This window comes from Rhinatrema bivittatum, chromosome 1, assembly GCF_901001135.1.
Source record: "Rhinatrema bivittatum chromosome 1, aRhiBiv1.1, whole genome shotgun sequence".
Lineage (NCBI taxonomy): Eukaryota > Metazoa > Chordata > Amphibia > Gymnophiona > Rhinatrematidae > Rhinatrema > Rhinatrema bivittatum.
Window position 1 is genome coordinate 403,423,541 of NC_042615.1, and position 21,165 is coordinate 403,444,705.

General features: G+C 46.5%; 1 protein-coding gene across 1 annotated transcript in view; it reads left to right on the forward strand.

The window, feature by feature from the left end:
* RNF170 (ring finger protein 170) overlaps window positions 1–21,165 on the forward strand; it is a 344,363-nt gene that overhangs the window by 228,324 nt on the left and 94,874 nt on the right. The window contains 1 exon segment of the mRNA XM_029602052.1: window positions 20,521–20,631. Within this exon segment, the coding sequence (XP_029457912.1) occupies window positions 20,521–20,631 (111 nt within the window).

Sequence of the window (21,165 nt, forward strand, 5' to 3'; positions counted from 1 at the left end):
CGGTGTAGCGACAGAAGACGTAGCACCTGAGACTGCAGTTTGCATATCCGTTCCTGAGAGAGAATCACTTTGCCTCACTTCGTGTCGAAAAGGGCTCCAAGATACTCCAAGGACTGAGAAGGTTCGAGATGACTCTTGTTGTAGTTGACCACCCAGCCCAGGGACTGCAAGAGCTGTAACACCCTGGTCACCGCCTGCTGACACAGACTCTGAGACTTCGCTCGGAGTAGCCAATCGTCGAGGTAAGGGTGAACCAGCAGGCCTTCCCGCCGCAACTGCGCCGCCACGACCACCATTACTTTTGTGAATGTCCGAGGCGCTGTCGCCAGGCCGAACGGGAGCGCCCGGAACTGGAAGTGCCTGCGCATAATGCAAACCGCAGGAACCGCTGAAACGCTGGATGGATGCCCACATGAAGGAATGCTTCTGTGAGGTCTAGGGACGCCAGGAATTCGCCGGGGCGCACTGACGCGATCACGGAACGAATGGTTTCCATCTTGAAATGAGGAACCCGAAGGCATCTGTTGACTCCCTTCAGATCCAGAATGGGGCGGAAAGAGCCGTCTTTCTTGGGGACTATGAAGTAAATGGAGTAACGGCCCTTGCCGTACTGATCGGCTGGAACCGGAGAGATGGCTCCCAAGCTTTCTAGTCTTTGGATGGTGTCTAGCACCGCCGCCTTCTTCTTGGGATCCTGGCAGGGAGAGACCAGGAACTTGTCCGCTGGGATGCGAGCAAAATCTAACTCGCAGCCGTGTCTTATCACGTCGAGGACCCACTGATCCGTCGTCATGCTGGCCCATTCCTTGAGAAAGAAGGAGAGACGCGCCCCCACGTTTGGGACAACGTGCCGAAGCCGCGAGGAGGGATGGGCCGGCCGAACTTCATTGTGAAGGCTTGGACCCCGCACCCGACGGAGCCCCTCCTTGCCGGCCAAAACGCTTGCCCCGAAAGGACTACTGCCACTGAGTGTTCCGCGAGGAGGACGACCTATATGAGGATCCAGAGGATCTTTGCGGTCTGGACTTCCTGGGCCCCCGGAACCGGGCTCTGCCTGAGAAGGAAGATCGCGGACGGACCCTATCCTCCGGCAGCTTAAACGCTCGATTCTCACCCAGGGAAACCAACAAATCATCTAACTCCTTGCCGAATAGCAATTTCCCTTTAAACGGCAATGCCCCGAGGTGAGCCTTGGAAGAGCCATCCGCTGCCCAGTTGCGCAGCCAAAGAAGATGACGCGCCGACACCGCTGCCACCATGGAGCGAGCTGAGGTGCGCAACAGATCATGGAGCGCATCGGCCCCATAGGCAACGGCCGCCTCCAACCTGTCTGCTTGAGAAGCATCCTCTGCAGAGAGACCCGCATTCGCCTGAAGGACTTGAGCCCAGCGCAGAATAGGCCGCATAGCAAAATTCGTGCACATGGTGGCCCGCACTCCCAGGGCAGAGACCTCGAAAATCTTTTTGAGTTGAACCTCCAACTTCCGGTCTTGAATATCCCGGAGGACTGTTGCTCCCGTGACCGGGATGGTAGACCTCTTCGTGACAGCGGACACCGCCAAATCCACTTTTGGGAGCCGGAGGAGCTCCAGCGCGTCCTCCGGCAAAGGGTAAAGCTTGTCCATGGCCTTGCTGACCTTCAAACCCAACTCCGGAGTATCCCATTCCTTGAAGAGGATATCCGTGGACGAAAAATGAAAAAGAAAAGCAACCGCCGGCCCTGTGAGCCCGAGCAGGACAGGATCCATATTTGCCTCCTGGCGGACCACCACCGGAGGGGCATCAATCCCCAGCTCCTGGAGAATGGCCGGGATAAGCGGCGACAGCTCCTCCCTACGGAACAAATGCACCACCTTGGGGTCATCCCCATCGATGGCCTGTGCTCCTTTCCCCGGAGCGAGCTGCGCGGAGCTATCTGACGCTGCCTTCCCGGCCCCCGGCAGGGGCTCCTCAGAGGCCTCCGTGTCCGCCTCGGCGGATTCTTTGGACTCCGAGTCCTGCGGCACCCCTCGCGGAAGCCGCTTGCTCCGACCCGCGGCCTGGGCGACCTTCGCCGTCCTCCTGGCCGGCTTTTTCTTCGGCGGGGACCGGTGGACCCGAGCGCGCAAGGCGTCCCCCCGACTGCGCTTGCTTCGCCTATATCGGAGCACCTTGCGCAGCAAAAGCGCCAAATCCTCTGAGAGCTCGCCCGAATCCGAAGAATCGATTTCCGAAGTCCCCCGGGACCAGGGCCCCTCCGAGGGGGCCTCCCCCTCCGCACCCCGCTGCGGGGAGAGCTCAGGGGGCAAAACCGAGGCCTCCACCGTTTCGCGTGAAACTACCCGGCCGGTGGACAAAATGGCCGCCACTCCCGCGGAAACCGGGAAAGAATCAGGAGGCCTGTCAGGGGCCCCTCCCCCCTGCGACGGCGATCGTGCCACCCGGGAATGGGTCCCCCGAGGTGCCCCCGATGATCCCTCGTCTCCCGGGACGCAGGCCGAGCAAAGGCCGTCCCGGGAGAGACGCGCGCGCGCCGAGCCGCAGGCCCTGCACTGCAAGCCGCGCGGCATCGAGAAAATCGCGGGAAACCAAAGGACGCGCCGAAAAACACTGAGGGGCGCTGAGGAAAAAGAAAAAAATCACCGTGGCGAAATCGGCGACCTCCCCCCTGCCGACGACGCCCCCCCCCCCCCCCCCCCCCCGAGCGGGACGGAGCGCAACGCCAGGCAACGGAGAGCCGACAGAAACAAAAGTCAAAACACTTTTTTTTTTAACAGAAAAAAACGCTGTCCCTGGTACTGAAAAAGCCCTCTGTCCTGCAGGGGTGAGTGAACCGGGCTCCCCGGTGTCACCCCTGACGCTGCTACTAGTCCAGCCGGGTCCTCAACCCTAGCAGCGGCCTCAACCTGGGGAGGGTAGTCCCCTCAGGACCTCTCAACTCCCCAGGGAGGCAGGGCAACCGGGACTAAAATTAACCAAATTAAACGAAAAACCCAATTTGCAGAAAAAAACCAAATAGGCCTAATAGAAAATAAAACCCAAAAAGCGAACCTGACTAACAACCAGAATCAGGCCCGACAGGGCTGTGACCGGACCTGCACCACCTACTGGAGACAGAGTAAGACTGAGGGGCTGTGACTGGCACAGGGGCATATATGCTCCGCCCACAAGTTTTAGTCTGTCTCCATCTACTGGTGCGGAGTCACAACCCAGGTGTCCTGGACTGATCCTGGTACGTACAGGGAAAGAGTAGATACTGAAATAGCAGGGCACAAGTTCCCAAGGAGCACACTGACAAATGTGGGCATTCAAGGTTCTTCGTAGTGCTTCACGAACACCAAAGTCCAGCAATAGGAATATTGTGGGAACTGAAATAAAACATCACAATTTTTATGCAGATAATAAAGCTCACATGTAGCAGGATTGTTTTCTGAATACATCCAGCTTCCATGATCTGCGTACTCATTTATGAGATCAGGTCCCAGGCTGATAATCATTGCATCCTTCTTAGGATTAGCTGGATACTGTATCTTTGAGTTTACACCTGCCATCTCCGGTTCGTGGCTCTTCGTTCTAATTTCTCCTAAGACAGAAGAATAGAACACCAATTATTACTATAATTCCCAGGATTAATGGGAATAAATTGATCCCTAAATCATGAAGGAGTCCACCTGCCCCTTCCATTATGGTTTTAACTACACCAACAGCTGTTTTAAGTATTCCACCCACTAATCCAGAGAAAGCACGACCCAGGGCATTTGAGAATACCTTTGGCTTCAGTAGCTCTTTCAGGATCAGCTCCCTTTCACTAGCTGTTAGTTCTATCATTCTCAGATGCTGTAAAAACTCATCCTCTGACATTAACCAAAGTGAAGACAAATTTCTCAATAATACATTTACATTGAAAACATGAGTCAATAACATTTTTAACTCAGTGAATTGTACCGATTTAAATTCCATATATTTTATAGTTTCAGTTAACCAGGCACTAAGTGTAGGATAAAATTCCCATGGTCCACACTTAATGACATTTTGTGCAGTAACTAAATACAATATTCCCGGTTGAAACCCACACTGTGCTTTGTTTGACCGAAGGATATAAGATCCATTGGGTAATTTCAAAAAAACCTCTACTAGAGGACCGGGATTCGGTTCTAGAGGGCAATCAGCCTCTCCCTCTAGTCTGAGGCAAGTATTATAGACCTGCACCAGGGAATTACACACAGTTACAGGAACTTTGTGGCAACCCTGTGCTATAATCCAGTGATAACCATCATTATTAATACACAAATGTGTTGGTTCAAAGATTTTAATTGTTTTAATCCAGGTATTGCTTCAGTTTGAGCTTTCCAGGTACTGACCCCAGTTCTGGATTTCCCAGCAACGTTTAAAAACTTGAATAGTGATTGGGAGAAAAATACATCTAATCCCTTGTACTAGAGTTGAACCTATGGTTGCCCATGGTTCTTTTCCCATTTCATGTTTGGTGACCTGCAAAATAACTTGTGAGGCCTCAACATGGGCATACTGAATTTGCTCAGCTGTGAGGTTTATTTCCTCTAACATTTTTCCCAATTGAAGGTCTTCCCATTTGGGTTTGGGGGAAGTAAGACCATCAATAAAGTGAGTAAGCTGTTCTATTCTTACTAGAACCAGTATCTCTTCATCAGTTGTGGTTATGGCTTCAATCCCTAACTGTAAGGTTTGAGCTAAGTAATCCCTTAACTGAAAAATACCTGCTCTTAGCTGATATTCATTGGACTGAATACCTTTTATAGCAGATTTAATTCTATCATTAAGATTAAGGAATGTATTCTGAACTTCATGTTTCAAAGCATTCCTGCGTTTTCTGTTGGCTATTCTCATTACCCAATCAGGCAGGAGAAATGAGTCATTTAGCCATTTTGTCTGTACAATTAAATCTAACACAGAAGTAACCTCAGTGTCATTCAGCCCCCCAGCTAAACCCCTGATACAGGCAGCGGTCAAGGACCGGCCCAGTACAGGTGTATTTTGAAAAAAATTAGCCTCCTGAGTAAAGTAGGGTCCCCATACCCTATTAGAAAACCTTTTATTACAAAGATTAACCTGATATTGACAACTAGGGCAACAAAAGCAGTTTGTCTGGGTGGACGAGGATCGGGTACAAAAGAACTTATTATTTCCACATGCATTTTTCCATAAAGTTAAATTATGATATGGGATTCCACGCCAATGTGTAAAAGAAACAGGCATTTCATCACAAAAAACATGATAATGTGTACTATTTAAAAACAGAATTTCATATGGTAGTCTACAAACATAAGACAGAGAATCCTTAAGCAGTGGGAGGGGGAATCCTGTATCCTCACCTCCCCATGTAGAATAATTCTAATAAGAGAATGTTACCTCAGGAAAGATGTCCATCCAGGAGAAAATGAGACCTTTAATCAAACCTGAAAATCCATACATAGATCCAGACAAGGAGTCCTCCAGAGGCACCTTCGAAAGGGGATTTATGCAGGCACAAGATCCATTATGAAAACAAGGACGAAGGGCAAATTGCCGCTGGAACTGTTCAGAAGCACCAATATGTGGTTGAGAGCAGTGCTGCAGTTTCCAGGAGGGAGTTTCAAGGATTCCAGTAAGATTGACACTCACTTTCCTGAAACCCAGGAACAAGTTCTGATACCTGGTTGAACAGAACTCAGCACGGAAGCCATCAAGAGGAGACTCCAAAGTGATGGAGGAAAGTTGCAAGGAGGAACGCTCCAGTTGCTGGAACAGAGCAACGAGTCTGGACTCAAGACCCACAGGCAGGGATTCCGGAGAGATGCCTTGCCAGACCTGGTGAGTGTAAAACCTGAAAGGAACATCAGTATGCAACAAAACAGGATCTTGCACCAGCCAGCCATGGTACGGATCCAAAATGACACCAGAAGGCAATGGCACAGCTAGAAGAGACAAGGGCTCAGAAAGTGAGCGCTTACTGACATGTGAGTGAGAATAACAGAGCTCCCGTGAAGCTGCAGGAAAAGAGGTGGAATGCACCTGGGTATGAGATAAGAGGTAAAAGAGTGAGATGGGAGAAGCAGTAATCAAAAATACCCAACATGCAGTAACTTACTTACAATAAGGTTTATAAAAAAAAAGAAACACTGCATGCAAAAAGGTACTGATTGGGGAACAAACCATACAGCATGCAAGCAGAAGCTTCTGCTGGAAGCGGGTTAAACATGGAGGACGTTCAGACGCAGGACTAGCTACGCAGAGAATGACCTGATCTTCCTGCTCCAGGGTAGGCACAGTCATGTCACTTCTCGGAATGACATCAATTGCTGGAGCAGTGGGAGCGCTGGGCAGCAGTAGTTCCTCCTGACTCATTGGCATCAGCGGAAACTGCAGATGCAGCAGAGGCTGGGGTTCGAATGGAGGCGCAGGCACTGGAAGCCCCCAATGTCTCGGGTACCAGCTTGACATCTCTAACAGATACAACTTTTCTGTTCTCTGGATCCTCAGAGTCAGAAAGCAACAGTCCCGAGATTCTGTAACAATAAAGGGTTTAGACCAGTATGGTTCTAATGAGCCACGAACATGTGTTTTGCTCAAAACTACGGAACCAATCGGAAAAGGATTTGGATTCCGAGGGGCTTTGTCAGAAGTAACCATTGCATCTGAGGAAGCCATGTTTTCTAGCATAGAGAACCCAAAGAGAGACATAGCGGGAGCTTCATGATTGGTAGTTATGGTACTATTAATCCGGATTTGGATCTCCGGAAGATGATGGTACCAATTACTGGGGCCAGATTTCAAGGCAAAAATTTGCAGACTATGCTTAACCTCACCATTAACCCTTTCAACCATTCCATTAGACTCTGGACGATGTGGGTAGGAGAATCGATGAGTAATGCAATGATTGATTTATTTATTTATTTAAACTGTTTTATATACCGACAACCGTTTGCACATCGTGTCGGTTTACATGTAACTTACTAACCAAAGTATATATAGGCATTGCCTTTACAAAGAACAGAGAACAATAAGACGCAGTAACAAAGCAAAGGCTAGATAAATTAGTAGGAGGGATTCAACTGGGAGTAACATAGGTTGGGAGCGGGGAGAGAGTAAAAAAAAAACAAACAATAACAAACAGGAGAAGGTTATATACAGAGTTCCATGATGCATTCGTAGGTATTGCTGGTTCTTGTTTGGGGGGAAAGAAGACGGGAAAAGGGGCTAGTGAGGGTAAATGTTGGAAGTAGGTCAAAGAGGGGGAGGGTCAGTAGGCGAGGATGAAGGGGGGTAGGCTTGGAGGAAGAGCCAGGTTTTGAGTTTCTTTTTGAAAGTGGGTGTGGAGGTTTCAGTGCGTAGGTCTAGAGGCATGGCCTTCCAAAGGGTGGGGCCGGCGAGAGAAAGGGCTCTGTTGGTTGTGGAGATAAGTCTAGTAGATTTTATGGAGGGGGAAACTAGAGTTCCACATAGGGAGGAACGGGTTGGTCTTGTGGAGGTGCGAGGTAGGAACGGTGGTTTTATCCAGTTGCAATGTTCGTTGGTGATGCTTTTGTGAATGAGGGTAAGAGTTTTATATATGATGAGTGATTGAATGGGAAGCCAGTGGAGATCAATGAGAGTGGGAGTGATGTGATCTTTCTTTTTGGCATTTGTGAGGATGCGTGCGGTGGCGTTCTGAAGGAGTTGTAAAGGTTTGATGTAGGTGGCAGGAAGGCCAAGGAGGATAGAGTTGCAGTAATCAATTTTCGAAAAAATAATAGATTGGAGTACAGTACGGAAATCTGAGAAATATAGAAGGGGTTTGAGTTTTTTAAGGGTTTGAAGTTTGAAATAGCAGTTACTGAGGATAGATTTGATGTAAGGTTTGAAGTTGAGTTGGTTATCAAGTATAACACCCAGGTTTTGTGTATTGGATGGGAAAGTGGTAGAGGAGAGGGTAGAGGGTATGGGTGTTGATGAATGTTTGGAAGAGATGAGAAGGAGTTCAGTTTTTTGGGGGTTGAGGGATAAGTGCATGTCAGTGAGGAGCTGGTTAATGGAGGCAAGAATGGTGTCCCAGTTTTGGAGTGCGGTGAGAATGGAATTTGTGAAAGGGATGAGGATTTGCACATCATCTGTATAGATGAAGTGTGTCACACCAAGGTTGGAAAGAAGGTTGGTGAGAGGGAGCATGTAAATGTTAAATAGGGTGGAGGAGAGGGAGGATCCTTGGGGGACACCACAGTCGAGCTTTACAGGTGAGGATTGAATGTTGTCAGTGAGGACTGTGTAACTACGGTTTTGGAGGTATGACTTAATCCATAATAGGGCAGTGCCGGAGATTCCAATGCTGATGAGAGTGTTGAAAAGGATGTTATGATTGACGGTGTCGCGGCAGAAATATCCAGCATAGCAATGAGATAGGAGTTGCCAGCGTCCATACCTTTGATAAGGGTATCCGTTAGGGAGAGGAGTAGGGTTTCCGTACTGAGATGTTTTCGGAAGCCATATTGTGTTGGTGGGAGGATGTTGAATTGTTCAAGGTGGTCAGAAAGGTGGGAGTTTACTAGTTTCTCAAGGACATTGGAAAGGAAAGGGAGATTGGAAATGGGACGGAGGTTAGATAGGTTGGAGGGATCAAGGGAGGGTTTTTTTAGGATAGGCTTGACAACAGCTTGTTTTAGGGAGTTGGGGACCAGGCCATGTTCAAGGGAACAGTTCACGATTTTGGAGAGTGAGGTAGCTATGGTTTTAGGAATAGCGAGTAGTAGTTTGGTGGGAATAGTTTCAGAGGGGTGGGAAGAGGGTCTTATCTTTTTTAAGATATTCTCTATTTCCAGAGTTGAGGAAGGTTGAAATGATGAGAGGAAGGTAGGTGTGTGTGGGGTAGGGAGGGTTATATTGTTGGTATTTGGGGCGAATTTGGCAGTGATGTTGGAGACTTTATTCTTAAAGAACAGAACAATTTCATTGCAGCGTGACTGTGTGGGGGGATCCTGAGGTAACGTCAAGTTGGGTTTGGTAAGATTTGAGATTAAGGTGAATAGGGCCTTAGGGTTAAATTGTAGGTGGTGAATTTTCTTGGCATAGTATTCTTTTTTTGTTTTTTGAATAGCGTTTCTATATGCGTGCATGGTTTTATTGGCGGGAGTGGGGTGTTTTCGCCAACGTCTTTCAGTGGCTCTAAGATGGATTTTTTGGATTTTGAGTTCGTGGGTGAACCAAGGTTTTTTATTTGATTTAGATTGTATAATAGTTTTTTGGGTGACTGGACATAAATTGTTTGCAATATTCAGGGTAGTCTCTGCCCAGGAGGAGACAGCGCTGTCAGCTGTCTTTAGGTCAAGGTGATTGGGAATGTTGGAGCATGCTGTTGAGAGAGTGTCTATGGGGCAGGTCTTACGGAAATGGAAAGATTTAGGCTGAGAACAAGTGGAGGGGGGGTGGGAGTTGCAGAGCAAGGGTTGTCTTTATGATGGAGTGGTCAGACCAGGGGACAGGGAGGCATGCAGGGGAGTGGATGGTATTTATGAGTGAGTTAGTGAAAATAAGGTCAAGGGTCGGGGAGTGAATGATTTGTGTGAAGCCCATCGCATCTAAGGATGAGATGAATACTTCGCATGGCGGGATTGTGGTATGGTGTCAACATGAAGATTGAAGTTGCCAAGGAGAATCGTGGGAATGTCGGGAGAGAGTGAGATAGTAAGAAATTCGATGAGAGGGGAGGGGTCTTTTTCTAGCAGACCCGGGGGGGTGTAGATCAGGCAGATTTGAAGGTATTTCGATTTGAAGAGGCCTACTTCGTATTGGTTGGGAATATTGCAGATTTGTGGGGTGAGTTGGAATTCTTTTTTGGCGATCAAGAGTAGACCTCCTCCTTTCTTTTCTTTTTGCGGGGGATAGAGAAAATATCATAGGTTTCAATGGGCAATTGGTTGATGAGTGGGGTGTCAGAGGGTTTAAACCAAGTTTCAGTTACAGCAAAGATTTCTGGTTTAGAGTCAGTTAAGATATCATGGAGAAGGTGTGTTTTTTGTTTCAAGGATTGGGCATTAATGAGGAGAAGTGAGGTGAGTGACAGGGTAAGGGCTTGCGTGGAGGGAGATATGGGAATGGGGGTCAGGTGCCTTTTTTGAGCATTGGGGGGGCTGGAGGGGGGGAAAGATAGTTTTGATGGGTATCTGTTTAGGTAATTGGTGGAGCAGAGGCAGGAATTTCGATGGCATTGTAGAGAAGATGGCTTGTAGGGGTTTGCTGGGGAGAAAAAAGAAATGATGAGAGGCAGACACAATTTAAGGTAGATCTATGCAAAAGTTCAAACGATTATCCGTAAGGGGACGCATGAAGGAGCGAACAAAGGGGCAGGCCCCTTTGGCGCACGACGCCTGGTGTGCGGCGCCGGAAGAGTAGCACAGATTTAAAGCCCTGAAGAGGCGCCGGAAGCTGATGTCACCGCTGTGTCCGGACGTGGTTGGCTGGCTGCTGCAACGGAGGTCGCCGGGTAAGTTAGGCCCTGGGAGTCAGATGGCCGAGAAGAGAGAGCCCCATGGTCGGCGTGGGGCCCCGTTGGGCGAAGGGTGAACTCGAGGGCCTTACAGTACAAAAGGTCATAATCTCAGAATTTTTGAAGGCTGGACTGTGCAGAGAAACTGAAAAGGCAAAATACCAAATACTATAGCCAGACGGTTAACTGTAATGCGTTTCTGTGCAAATAAAAACACAAAGCCAGTAAAGGAATCAAGTACTACCAAAATATGTCTGTAGCCACGGGAAGAAGCAAGGGGACCAACATTGATCCATATAGACCACCTGCCCTGGTCTAATCCCCCGTGGGAGAGTCCCTTCTACATAAGGGGGTCCAGTACGTTTTGGATTCGTGCGCTGACAATCCAAACATTCACTGACCATTTTCTTTGCCTGACTTCTAGTTAAAACCCCATCTGAATGCTGGCACAAAGTTGCCGCATTCAAATGTAAGGAACCATGCCTAACGAGTCGGGCCCTTACAGTTGTCTCTTGCTGAGAGGCAGCCAGTTTCGCTGCTTCATCTGCCAGAGAATTGTAACGAGAGTACCAGCCCACAGTCTGGTGAGCCGGCACATGCAAAACTAGCACCTGGACAGTAAGTTTCTGTGAAGTAGAAAATATTAGTCTCCAGTGAGCTCTATGTGCTATAGGTTTGCCTGTAACATCTAAAAAATCATTGTTTTCCCACACTTTCATATGTGAATTAAACCCAGACACCACATATGTAGACTCAGAACAAACCATAACGGACCTGTCAGGGTCCAAATTGGTCATGTGCTCAATATGTGTCAAAGCCTTTTGAAAGGCAATGAGTTCAGCTTGCTGTGAACTCATATCACCCAGTTTCCAAGTGTGCGTGTCAGACACTTTCCACTGCCCCTCCTATTAGGAGTCAAAATTACATTAGCTGCACCTGCAAAAAAGGCTGGAAGATAGTCACTAGAAGGTGTAGCAGAACCATCAGTAAAAATTACCAATTGTACTTTCTGATGAAGCAGAGGACTGAGCCTATCTTGCTCAGTTTTTAAGCAAAGATCCTCACATGTCAAAACAATGTCAGAATCAGCCAAACCATTCTGATAATGGAATTGTACATCATCTCTATATTGATCGGCACGCCATTGTACCCAGCGCGTGCAGAGCGCCCTACTCTCTGGGAGGGAATGGTGAGTGACAGCCTGTAACTGGGGTATCCCAGTATAACAATGAATGGTCTTACCCTGTGCTAGAGTAGAGACTTTAGACAAGCAATATCTGACAACTGTCAGTGTACGCTCAACAATATTACATTTCTTCTCAGGCTGAGAGAGAGTGTGTGTAATGTAACAAATGGGCTGAGATTCAGTATGATTACTGATTGTGGCTAAAAAATGAGAGTCAGATACCTGCAGTGTAACATCTAAATCTTTTGCTGGCTTATGGTGTGCCAGAGGGGCTAAATTTTTGACAGCCTCCTGTAGCGCCCTCAAACACTCAGAATGAACAGTATTCCAATCCCTTGCCACAACGGCATCACCTTTAAGCAAATCATATAAGGGGGCTGCTAATGAGGCAAAACTAGGTACAGTTTTACATGCAAAATTGAGGCTCCCCATTATTACTTGCAATTGGCGAGTTGATTTAGGCTCAGGGAAGGATATAATTTTTTCTTGGAGGGTGGGGGCCAGTGTAGCACCTGCAACCCTAATTGCAGCCTTGGCAAAATTTACCACAAAGCCTTCCTCACCCAGTACCTGTATCAGTTTAACAACAGAATTCCAGAGCACCTGCAGCTTGTGAAAAGCCACATATATGTCAACATATGGAGTGGCATTATCAATGTTATGTCGTTGAAGGAGTTCTTTAGCGGCAGCTGAAAACAACACAGGGGAATTTTTAAAACCCCGAGGGAGCCTGGTATATTGATACTGCTTTCCCCTAAAGGTAAAAGCAGTTACAAGTGAAGAACTTATAGGAATACTCCAAAAACCATTAGCTAAATCCAAGGTGGCTTTCCACCTAGGACGTGGCGAATTATCAATTGTAGAAGCAGGATTTAGAGTCTGTGCTGCCACTGTCTCAGAAGAGGCATTAAGGACCCAATAGTCTATGACCATGCGGGTACTCCCATTTGGTTTGGGCACAGGAAGGAGAGGGGAATTAAATTCCGAATATTCTTCAATCAAAACTCCTTGAGCAAAAAATTTCAGAATTTTTTATGTACAGGATACTGTTTTTGAAGACTGAAAGGCTTAGTTAAAACAATCTCTATTGGCTTAGGGATTTGCACCAAACCTGTGTGTGTATGGTAGAGCTGAACAACCCCTAACTTAAGCCATTCAGAAAATCTCTTTTCCAGCTCAGCTTCCCCTATTAAGGACTTGAGCTGAGGTGAAATTGAAGCTTTTACAGCCTCAAAGCCAAATGATGGGTCCTCCCTCATCATAGATGGCAAAACAGGCACATCAGCCTGTGTGAAATAAACTGCAAACGGATCCTCATCATCAAACAAGCCACTTTTATTGTGCGAGATCCTTTGAAGTAAGGGGAAAATATCTCAATGTTTGCTAAAGGAACCTGAGACTGCTTCCCTGCAAACATAGTAATTGTAACTTCCTCATTTAAGTACTGAATAGTGTCCCATTCTCTAGTCAAAATATTAATTGAAGTACCAGAATCCATCATACCCACAAATAACTCGCCCTGCTCCTTACTCTGGACCCACAGAGGGTTGAGTCGAGGAGCCAGCACTGCCATGGTGAGTGGCACGTTTAGCAGGCTTTTTCTGTGAAGAAGGGGGTGGTGCTCAGCTTTAGCTAAAGCCCCGGACACCCCTGGAGGTTTCTCAGGTGCTGGAAACCTGCAGGGGGGGGGGTCCCTCTATTGTCCCTTACAAGATAACGGGGAACCCACCCAGTATTAGAGGGATTTCTTGGAGAAGGGGGTGTATAATCCTGTCTAGAATTCCCAAACCCCCTATTTTCCCTCTGATTCCTATCCTGGGAAGAAGGATTTCTGAAATTAAAACTCACCCTTCTGTTGGGCTTTTCAGGCTGAGATCTCTGCACGTCTCTGCCTCTCTCCCTTTGCCTGTCGGACCCTGGCTGTGCCTGTCTAAGTAGCTTCCCAGGGATCAAAGGTCGACCAGCCGCCTCAAAAACCTGCTGGATTATGAAAGGAAAACGCTCATGTCTCTTAGCCGGCGCTAATGAACTTAAATGATTACTAAGATCAATACAAATAGAAGTATCAGGCATTATATTTTTTAAAATCTCCCAAACTTGGTCAAAATTACCCATTGTAACCAGCATGCCAAGACAACACGCCGCGGAGATACCAAATTTCTGCAAAATATGACGCAACACCTCACCAAGATTTGTAATCAAAGGCTTGCCAAAAATAGCACGATAGGTCCATGCATAATAACTTCCCCATGAGTCACAAGCAGAGGGTGGAGGAACCAAATTCTGTGGCATCAGAGTAGAAATAATATAATGTCTAGTACGGGTATCGCACGTGCCAGTGATGGCTTCAAGGGCAACCAGCCTTGTCACCAAATGCTCCGGCACCAGATTTGCATCAGCTGGTAGTGTCCCCAATGCCCACCTTACTCTGTCTGCTTTACGATCAATCTCACTACGGGCTCCAAGTTCAACAGGCATCCCCATTGAAATGGAATGTACCCCATAATGGTCACGGAGTGTCTGAAAGCAGCGCAAGACAGCATTGTAAAAAACATTCTTTTTCCCAGCCGGGACCTGGTCCACGGGCGGTGCATCGTATGACAGAATAGCATCCAGAGGGGGGTCGCTGCTCAGTGAATGCCAACCCCCCCCCCTTTTCAGAAACCGGAATCACCGGTCTTTCCACAAATAAACATTTACTAAGTGTAAATGACATCTGACAGTCAGGCAGTGCAAAAGGAATAAAATCCTCTTCACCCCTGCAATTTAAACCCTGGTGTCTCCGTTGTGCAGTAAGGCCCTTTAGGCGACAGACGTCCTTGTGAAAACAAGGCGAAGAATCACTATCTACCTGTAAATGAAGAACAAAGGTCTGATTTTCCCTGATATGCTTGGCTTCAACCCACTGATGGAATGCCGCTTCTTGTGAAGCCCGTATGCAATAAGGATCAGCCATGACAACTTAATACAAAAATACCTTCAACAGGCAAAATCACAAAACTAGAAAATAAATCCAAATTCAAATATTCTCTGGTCAACACCTTAAAATTCTAAAGTAAATAAACCATCTGTGGGTGCCATGTGAAAAGGTTTGATAGAAGTATAGGAGTTCACAACTAGCAGAATTAAAAGTTATTACTAGGGAATCCTGCTTGGATGAAAACCTTATACTTAAATCCTCCCTTCTACCCTTCTTGCCTTATAGACAAAAAGTTTATTATTTAAAGAGATGTGTTTTTGTTTTTACTACAGAACTTTATTGACCAAAGTCCCAGTTTTTCTTTCTTTGTCTGCTTCCCGTTTTATACTCTAAAAATCCGCTGATCTAAATTAACTGTATTAATTCTGTCAATATGTCTATCTTTAGTCTTTGAAGAAATTTAGTTTGAAAAACTTTGATAAAGGTTCAAACAATATAATTACTATCAGGATATGGAAAATATAGGAGTTTTTCCTATCCGTTTAAAGCGTTGCCCATTTTCCAGTCTTTTAATGCCAAGGTGTGCCAGGCAAAGAACACTCTTTCAGTCTTTTTTTCTTTCTTCTAATAGTTTACAGACAAGAGACCACACTCCCCTTTATCCTAGGAAGCTTCATATGTATTTTAATTAAAGTGAAAGGGGGCCCCTTTCAACTAGACAGATAATATTTGGCTTTTTTCAAAGCTCTTCCTGTGAATCAAATGGTTGAAGCTGCCTAAGGCCATAAAATGCAAACCTTCATACATTCCTTTTCTACTACAGATAGGGATTAGCTGTAAACAGCCATTCTCAAGGTCTGTAAAGGGGGGGAGCTGAAATGTGTCCAACAGGGCTTTGACTAAAGCCATAGTTTTTAAAAGAAGAAAAGGCATATGGGTATTAATGCTTACAAAGGCATATGGTTATTAATGCTTACAAAGGATCTCTCCAGGCTCCCCCTAATAAATCCTCAGTTCACGCCTCCATTCAGAAACGAGCTTTCTCCACTGCTGGACCTTCTCAATGGAATTCACTATCCCCAGAGCTCCGCCAGGAACAATGCCCTTTCACCTTCAGAAAGAAACTGAAAACTTGGCTTTTCATTCAAGCCTTCCATTGATGGGTCACCTCACAACAAGTGATGACACACAACCTCCTCTTAATTTCCTCCTCCAATCCTCACGGTTCCAATAATTACTTATAGATCACTGAATAGCTTTCCTGCCGCTAACCTGCCCCGGTTCGGTATTATTGTAAGCCTCCTCCCTTGCCCCTGTCAGATGTCTCCTTTTCCCCTTACCTGAAGAACTGTTCTGTTCGAATTACTTATTAGATTATAGGCTTAGTTACCATTATACGTTACTTGTTATATACTTTCCGCTTTAGTAGCGCCATATTAAGCTAATTCTTTTCTCTTAATTGTCCCGAATTCTGCACCTTGTTCATTGTAACTTTCTTCTGTATAACTGGTTACCCCTGGTTTTGCTGTAAACCGGTACGAGAAGACATTTGTCTTGAGCATCGGTATAATAAAAGAATGTAAATAAATAAATAAATACATGTCTCTTATGGCCTATTAGTTACTGACTACACTGAATATAGGTAATTATCAATAAAGCACAAAATAATAAAATATTTTCTGACACTCTCTTGATTAACAAATGTTGGTACCTAATAAAACCAAATCACAATACCTTAACACCTTTCCAAAGTGAGTGCTGAACTTTTCAACCTTTTTACTTAGGTATACACTGCTCCTAGCTTATTTCTAGCTTCTGGCTACTTTTTTTTTTTAATTTACAAACACTCTAACTTCTGCTTATTAGCTGCCTTACAGACTATTAAAAATAAACACACTAACTACTGCGTATTAGCTGCCTTACTGACAGTCTAATTTCAGTTTATTCCCTGCCTTACTGACTATTAAAAGCACAAAATCACAAACACACTAAATAATTGTTGTTATCAGAGTTAACAGTCTGCTAGGGAGTTAGCAATCTGTTATTATATAGGAGAGTTGTGGGTGGATCCTTGGACCAGTGGAAGATGACCACGACCCCGGGGAATGATCCCGAGAGGGATCACCGGTCAGGCTCAGAGTTAGGAGACACCCACTAGTTCTTTTATTAGACAGTATACTGAACCACCAGAGATGGCAGTAGTGAGCTGATAAGCCCGGCTGGGCTGTAGTCCCTCAGATACTGGAACAGCGATCACTGGAAGCTGAGCTGTAGAGAAACTGAGATATAGTGAGTAGGCAGGGTATGCAGATGGTAACACTCACACAATGTCCCAATGAAGCCCAGGAGCTGGAATGTATAGGCCCTTGAGGAGCGAGTACCTGGTTCCAGGGAAAGCTCAGAGAAAATGATGGTAACTCACTGATATAGCTGATATAGTTGATAGTGATGGCTTCCAGGCAGAAGAGTATACGGAGCAAGTCTGGGAATGGGGGCCCTCGAGGAGTGAGTACCACTTCCAGACTGTCACCTGAAAAATAAAGGAGAGACCGAGGCCCCCGAGGAGTAGGTACCTCTGATAAGTCCGAAGAGGCAGAGTAGCTTAGGTAGCAAAACCCTTGCTAACCCGATCTGTTAGCAAATACTGAGACCTTAAATATCCGTCGCGGGTGACGTCATCTTCGGGGAACGCCCCCGAGGTTCACGCCATCGCCGGTACTTTAGTCGGTGCCACGCGTTCGCCTGCCCCTAGGCCTCCAGGAACATGGCAGATAGCAGCATCAAGCTGGTTCGGGAACGCCCGAGGACTTGTGGCATAAGAACGCCGCGGCAGCCAATCTTCCCGCGGTCGGAGAGGGAGGCACCAGAGAGGTAAGGAGGGCACCGATAGACACAACAATAATATTCCCAAATAGTTAACTTCGTCCCAATACTTTTAAAAAAGAAAGTTTCCCAAGCAAAAACTTACTGATTCCTTTCAGCCACCAGCAAGGTGATACTCTCCTCTCAGTGCTCCCACCGGATTGTGGGTTACTGAGCTCTTCCCTTGCAATGATGAGAGAAGAGAGATTACTCTCAATGCAAGACAGGACTTTTGGCCATCTGCAGAAGGGGTTTTCCTGGCCAGCTTAAAGGGTGCCCTGCCCACCAAGACCTCCATCTCACCTAAACTAGGAGCATGGTAGGCTCCCTTGACCATGGAAAGACTCCTGCACAGATAGAGGTAAAGACTGTAATTGAGAGAAAAGACTGTTTTGCTGGAAGCATATTTATTGTGCTATCTGCAGCTATTTTATTCAATAAATTTACATTTGGACACTATTCCAGTGCATCCAGCATCTTCATTTGGGTGTTATGGTTTTGAGGTGTTGGAGTGGATTCTTGGGTAATGCGGTGATGGCCAATCCCATGGGGAGGAGCCCCGTGAGGAACAGCAGTATTAGGCTAGACTCGAGACACGCAAACACAGATTTGTCTTTTATTATTCAGCTGGATGATACCACCAGAGGTGGCAGTAGTGAGGTGATCCCGTAGAAGCAGTCCAGGGGCCCTCCGCAGAGGAGACCCGTCTCACAATGATAGATGTAGCAGCTCTTGGTATTATAGGGAGTCCCGGATGTAGGTTCCCAGTGCTGAGCTGTAGGTGAGATAGACTGACAAAGGTTAGATTACTCACTAAGTTGGTAGCTGTAATGTTGGAGATCCCAGCAGCCAGAAGTAGTTGGATTGCAGGCACTAAGGCAGGGAGAGCAGGCCCTTGAGGAGCGAGTACCTGGTATCCCAGACAGGCACCTGAAAGAAAGCATAGGGCCCCCGAGGAGCGGGTACCCAGGTTAGATGAAACAACTCGAAGGGCAGAGAGAGCTTCCAGCGGCAGAGTAGCTTAGACCGGAGGCATTCCAATCCTTGCTAACTCGATTTGTTAGCAAACGAAGGGCAGGCTAAATACCCAGATGGCGTGATGTCACTCGAGGGGGATGCCCCCGAGGTTCCCGCCATGACGTGGATAAAGACGTGGGTGGCGTGCGCGCACACACCCTAGGAGGCCCTCAGGAGAAACATGGTGGTTAGCCTTGCCATAGCCATTCCGGGGACGCCGGAGAGAGCGGCATGAAGACATGGCGGTAGCCATCTTCCCAAGGATAGCGGGGAGAGCAGATAGAAAGGTGAGGCACAGAGGTCGAAGCCGTCTGAGACCGACGGACGCAACAGTACCCCCCTTCAAAGGGCCCCCTCAAGACCCCCTACCTGGTCTTGGTTTTTGAGGATGCGATCGGTGGTATTGACGAAGCATCTCTTTGTCCATGATATTAGCCAAAGGTTCCCAAGAGTTTTCTTCAGGTCCGTATCCCTCCCATGACAGGAGGTATTCTCAAACTCTGCCTCTCTTCCTTACATCAAGGATGGCATCAATGTCTTCTGCATCAATAGGTGTAGGTTCAGGTGTCTTGGTGGAAAATTCGTTAAGGACAAGCATTTTCAGTAGCGAGACATGGAACGCATTATGAATCTTCATTACTGGATGAAGTTTCAGACTATAAGTGAGCATACCCAATCGTCGGAGGATAGGAAAGGGTCCGACAAAGTGTGGAGCAAAGCGAGCTGATGATAGCTTGAGTCTCAAATGTTTGGTAGACAGCCAGACCTTGTCACCAGGCTGGAATTCAGGAGCCTTGCTATGGTGAGCGTCATAGCCTTTCTTTGCTCTTTGTCCTGCTTTTTGGAGCATCTCTTTAGTCTTACTCCAGAGTGTTGTATATCTTTGGCAGTAGATTGAGCTGCCAGGGATGACACTGTAAGTGGAAGTGGTAAAGGTGGTAAGGGTTGTTGTCCATAGACCACTTCAAATGGTGTTGATCCAGTAGATGATGCTGGATGAGAGTTGATGGCAAATTCAGCCCAGGGCAACAGTTCAGCCCAGTCATTCTGACATGAACCAACATAGGCACGAAGGAACTGCTTGAGAGTTCTAGTCATTCTCTCAGTTTGGCTATTCGACTGAGGATGGTATGCAGAGGTGAAGTCGAGTGTGATGTCAAACATCTTACACAAAGCTTTCCAGAACTTTGCTGTAAATTGATCTCCTCTGTCTGACACAATGTGTTTAGGCATGCCGTATAAGCGAAAGATGTGGCTGATGAATAGCTTAGCAAGCTCCATGGCTGAAGCCAAGCCAGGGAGAGCCACGAAGTGAGCCATCTTCGAGAATCAATCCACTGTAACCCAGATGGTATTGTTACCTCCAGAAAGTGTAAGTCTACCACAAAGTCTGTAGCAATTTGGGTCCAGGGCTCATCTGGTGCTGGCACGGGATGAAGCAGGCCCCAAGAACATCCGGGTGGAGGCTTCTGTGGGGCACAATTGGAACAAGAAGCTACATATGCAAAAGTGTCATCCTTCATGGTGGGCCACCAATAGTATTTCTGTAGCTTAGCCAAAGTTCTTCGCTGACCAGGATGTCCAGCCAATTTCGAATCGTGAGCCCATGCTATCAATTCTTAGATTGTAGGGTACAATGGTCTTGCCCGGGGGTACCGGATGAGTAGCTGACAGAATAACTCTCTTCGGGTCGATGATATGCTGGGGTTCATCAGGTACATCTTCAGAGAGAAAAGAGCGAGATAGGGCATCTGCTCTGACGTTCTTATCTCCAGGGCGATATTTCAGCACAATGTGGGTGTACACAATATTACGCGGTATAGCGATGTACTGAAGAACTATGTCACTACAGTATATGGGGAATTAATGTTTTGGCTGTATGTTCCATTTGCTTTTTTTCTGTACGGGACTTGAACCTATGTATGAATATAATTGACTCAGTTCTTTTTATTCTGTTGTACTATCGCTATGTTTAATACAGTATATGTATTACAAATAAAAGAATAAAAAATAAATGGGTACATTTCCATGTTCCTAAGATTTGTTAAGGACTTAATTGTGACATTTTGCTATTTTGTGCAGATAACCTTACTTTTCCCATTGTTTGGTGAGGAAAATCAGCAGCAGGATGCAGTGCAGGTGCTCCAGTATGTTCTTGACTACAATAGAAGATTCTCTGGGCAGCCCAGATCTGTAAGTAGAGAAAGGAAAATGTAATAGAATGGGGGTTGTAGCATAAAAGATTACTTCATTTCTGTTCTCCATCTTTGTTTTTGTGAAACCATTAACATTCAGGAGATAATTTTACTCTTTAAATGAACCTAAATTGCCCTAGTTTTGGTTTTATTCCTTTCAGATTTAGTCAGAGGGAATAGATGTATTCATACTGGGGTAGATTTCATAAACTTGCGCACACGCGTACTTTTGTTCGCTCACCAGGCACGAACAAAAGTACGCGGAATTTCAATAAATACGCGCGTAGCCATTAAAATCCTGGGTCGGCGCGCGCAAAGCTGCCCAAAATCGGCAGCCTGTGTGCGCAGGCTGCCGATTTTGTTGGCTCGCACTTAGCATTCAGACTAAAAAAGTTCTACTTCGGTCTCATCAGACCAGAAAATTTTCTCCCACATGCGTGGAGTGAACCCTGTGGGGCGGATTTTCAAAGCCCTGCTCGCGTAAATCCGCCCAGATTTACGCGAGCAGGGCCTTGCGCGCCTATTTTCCATA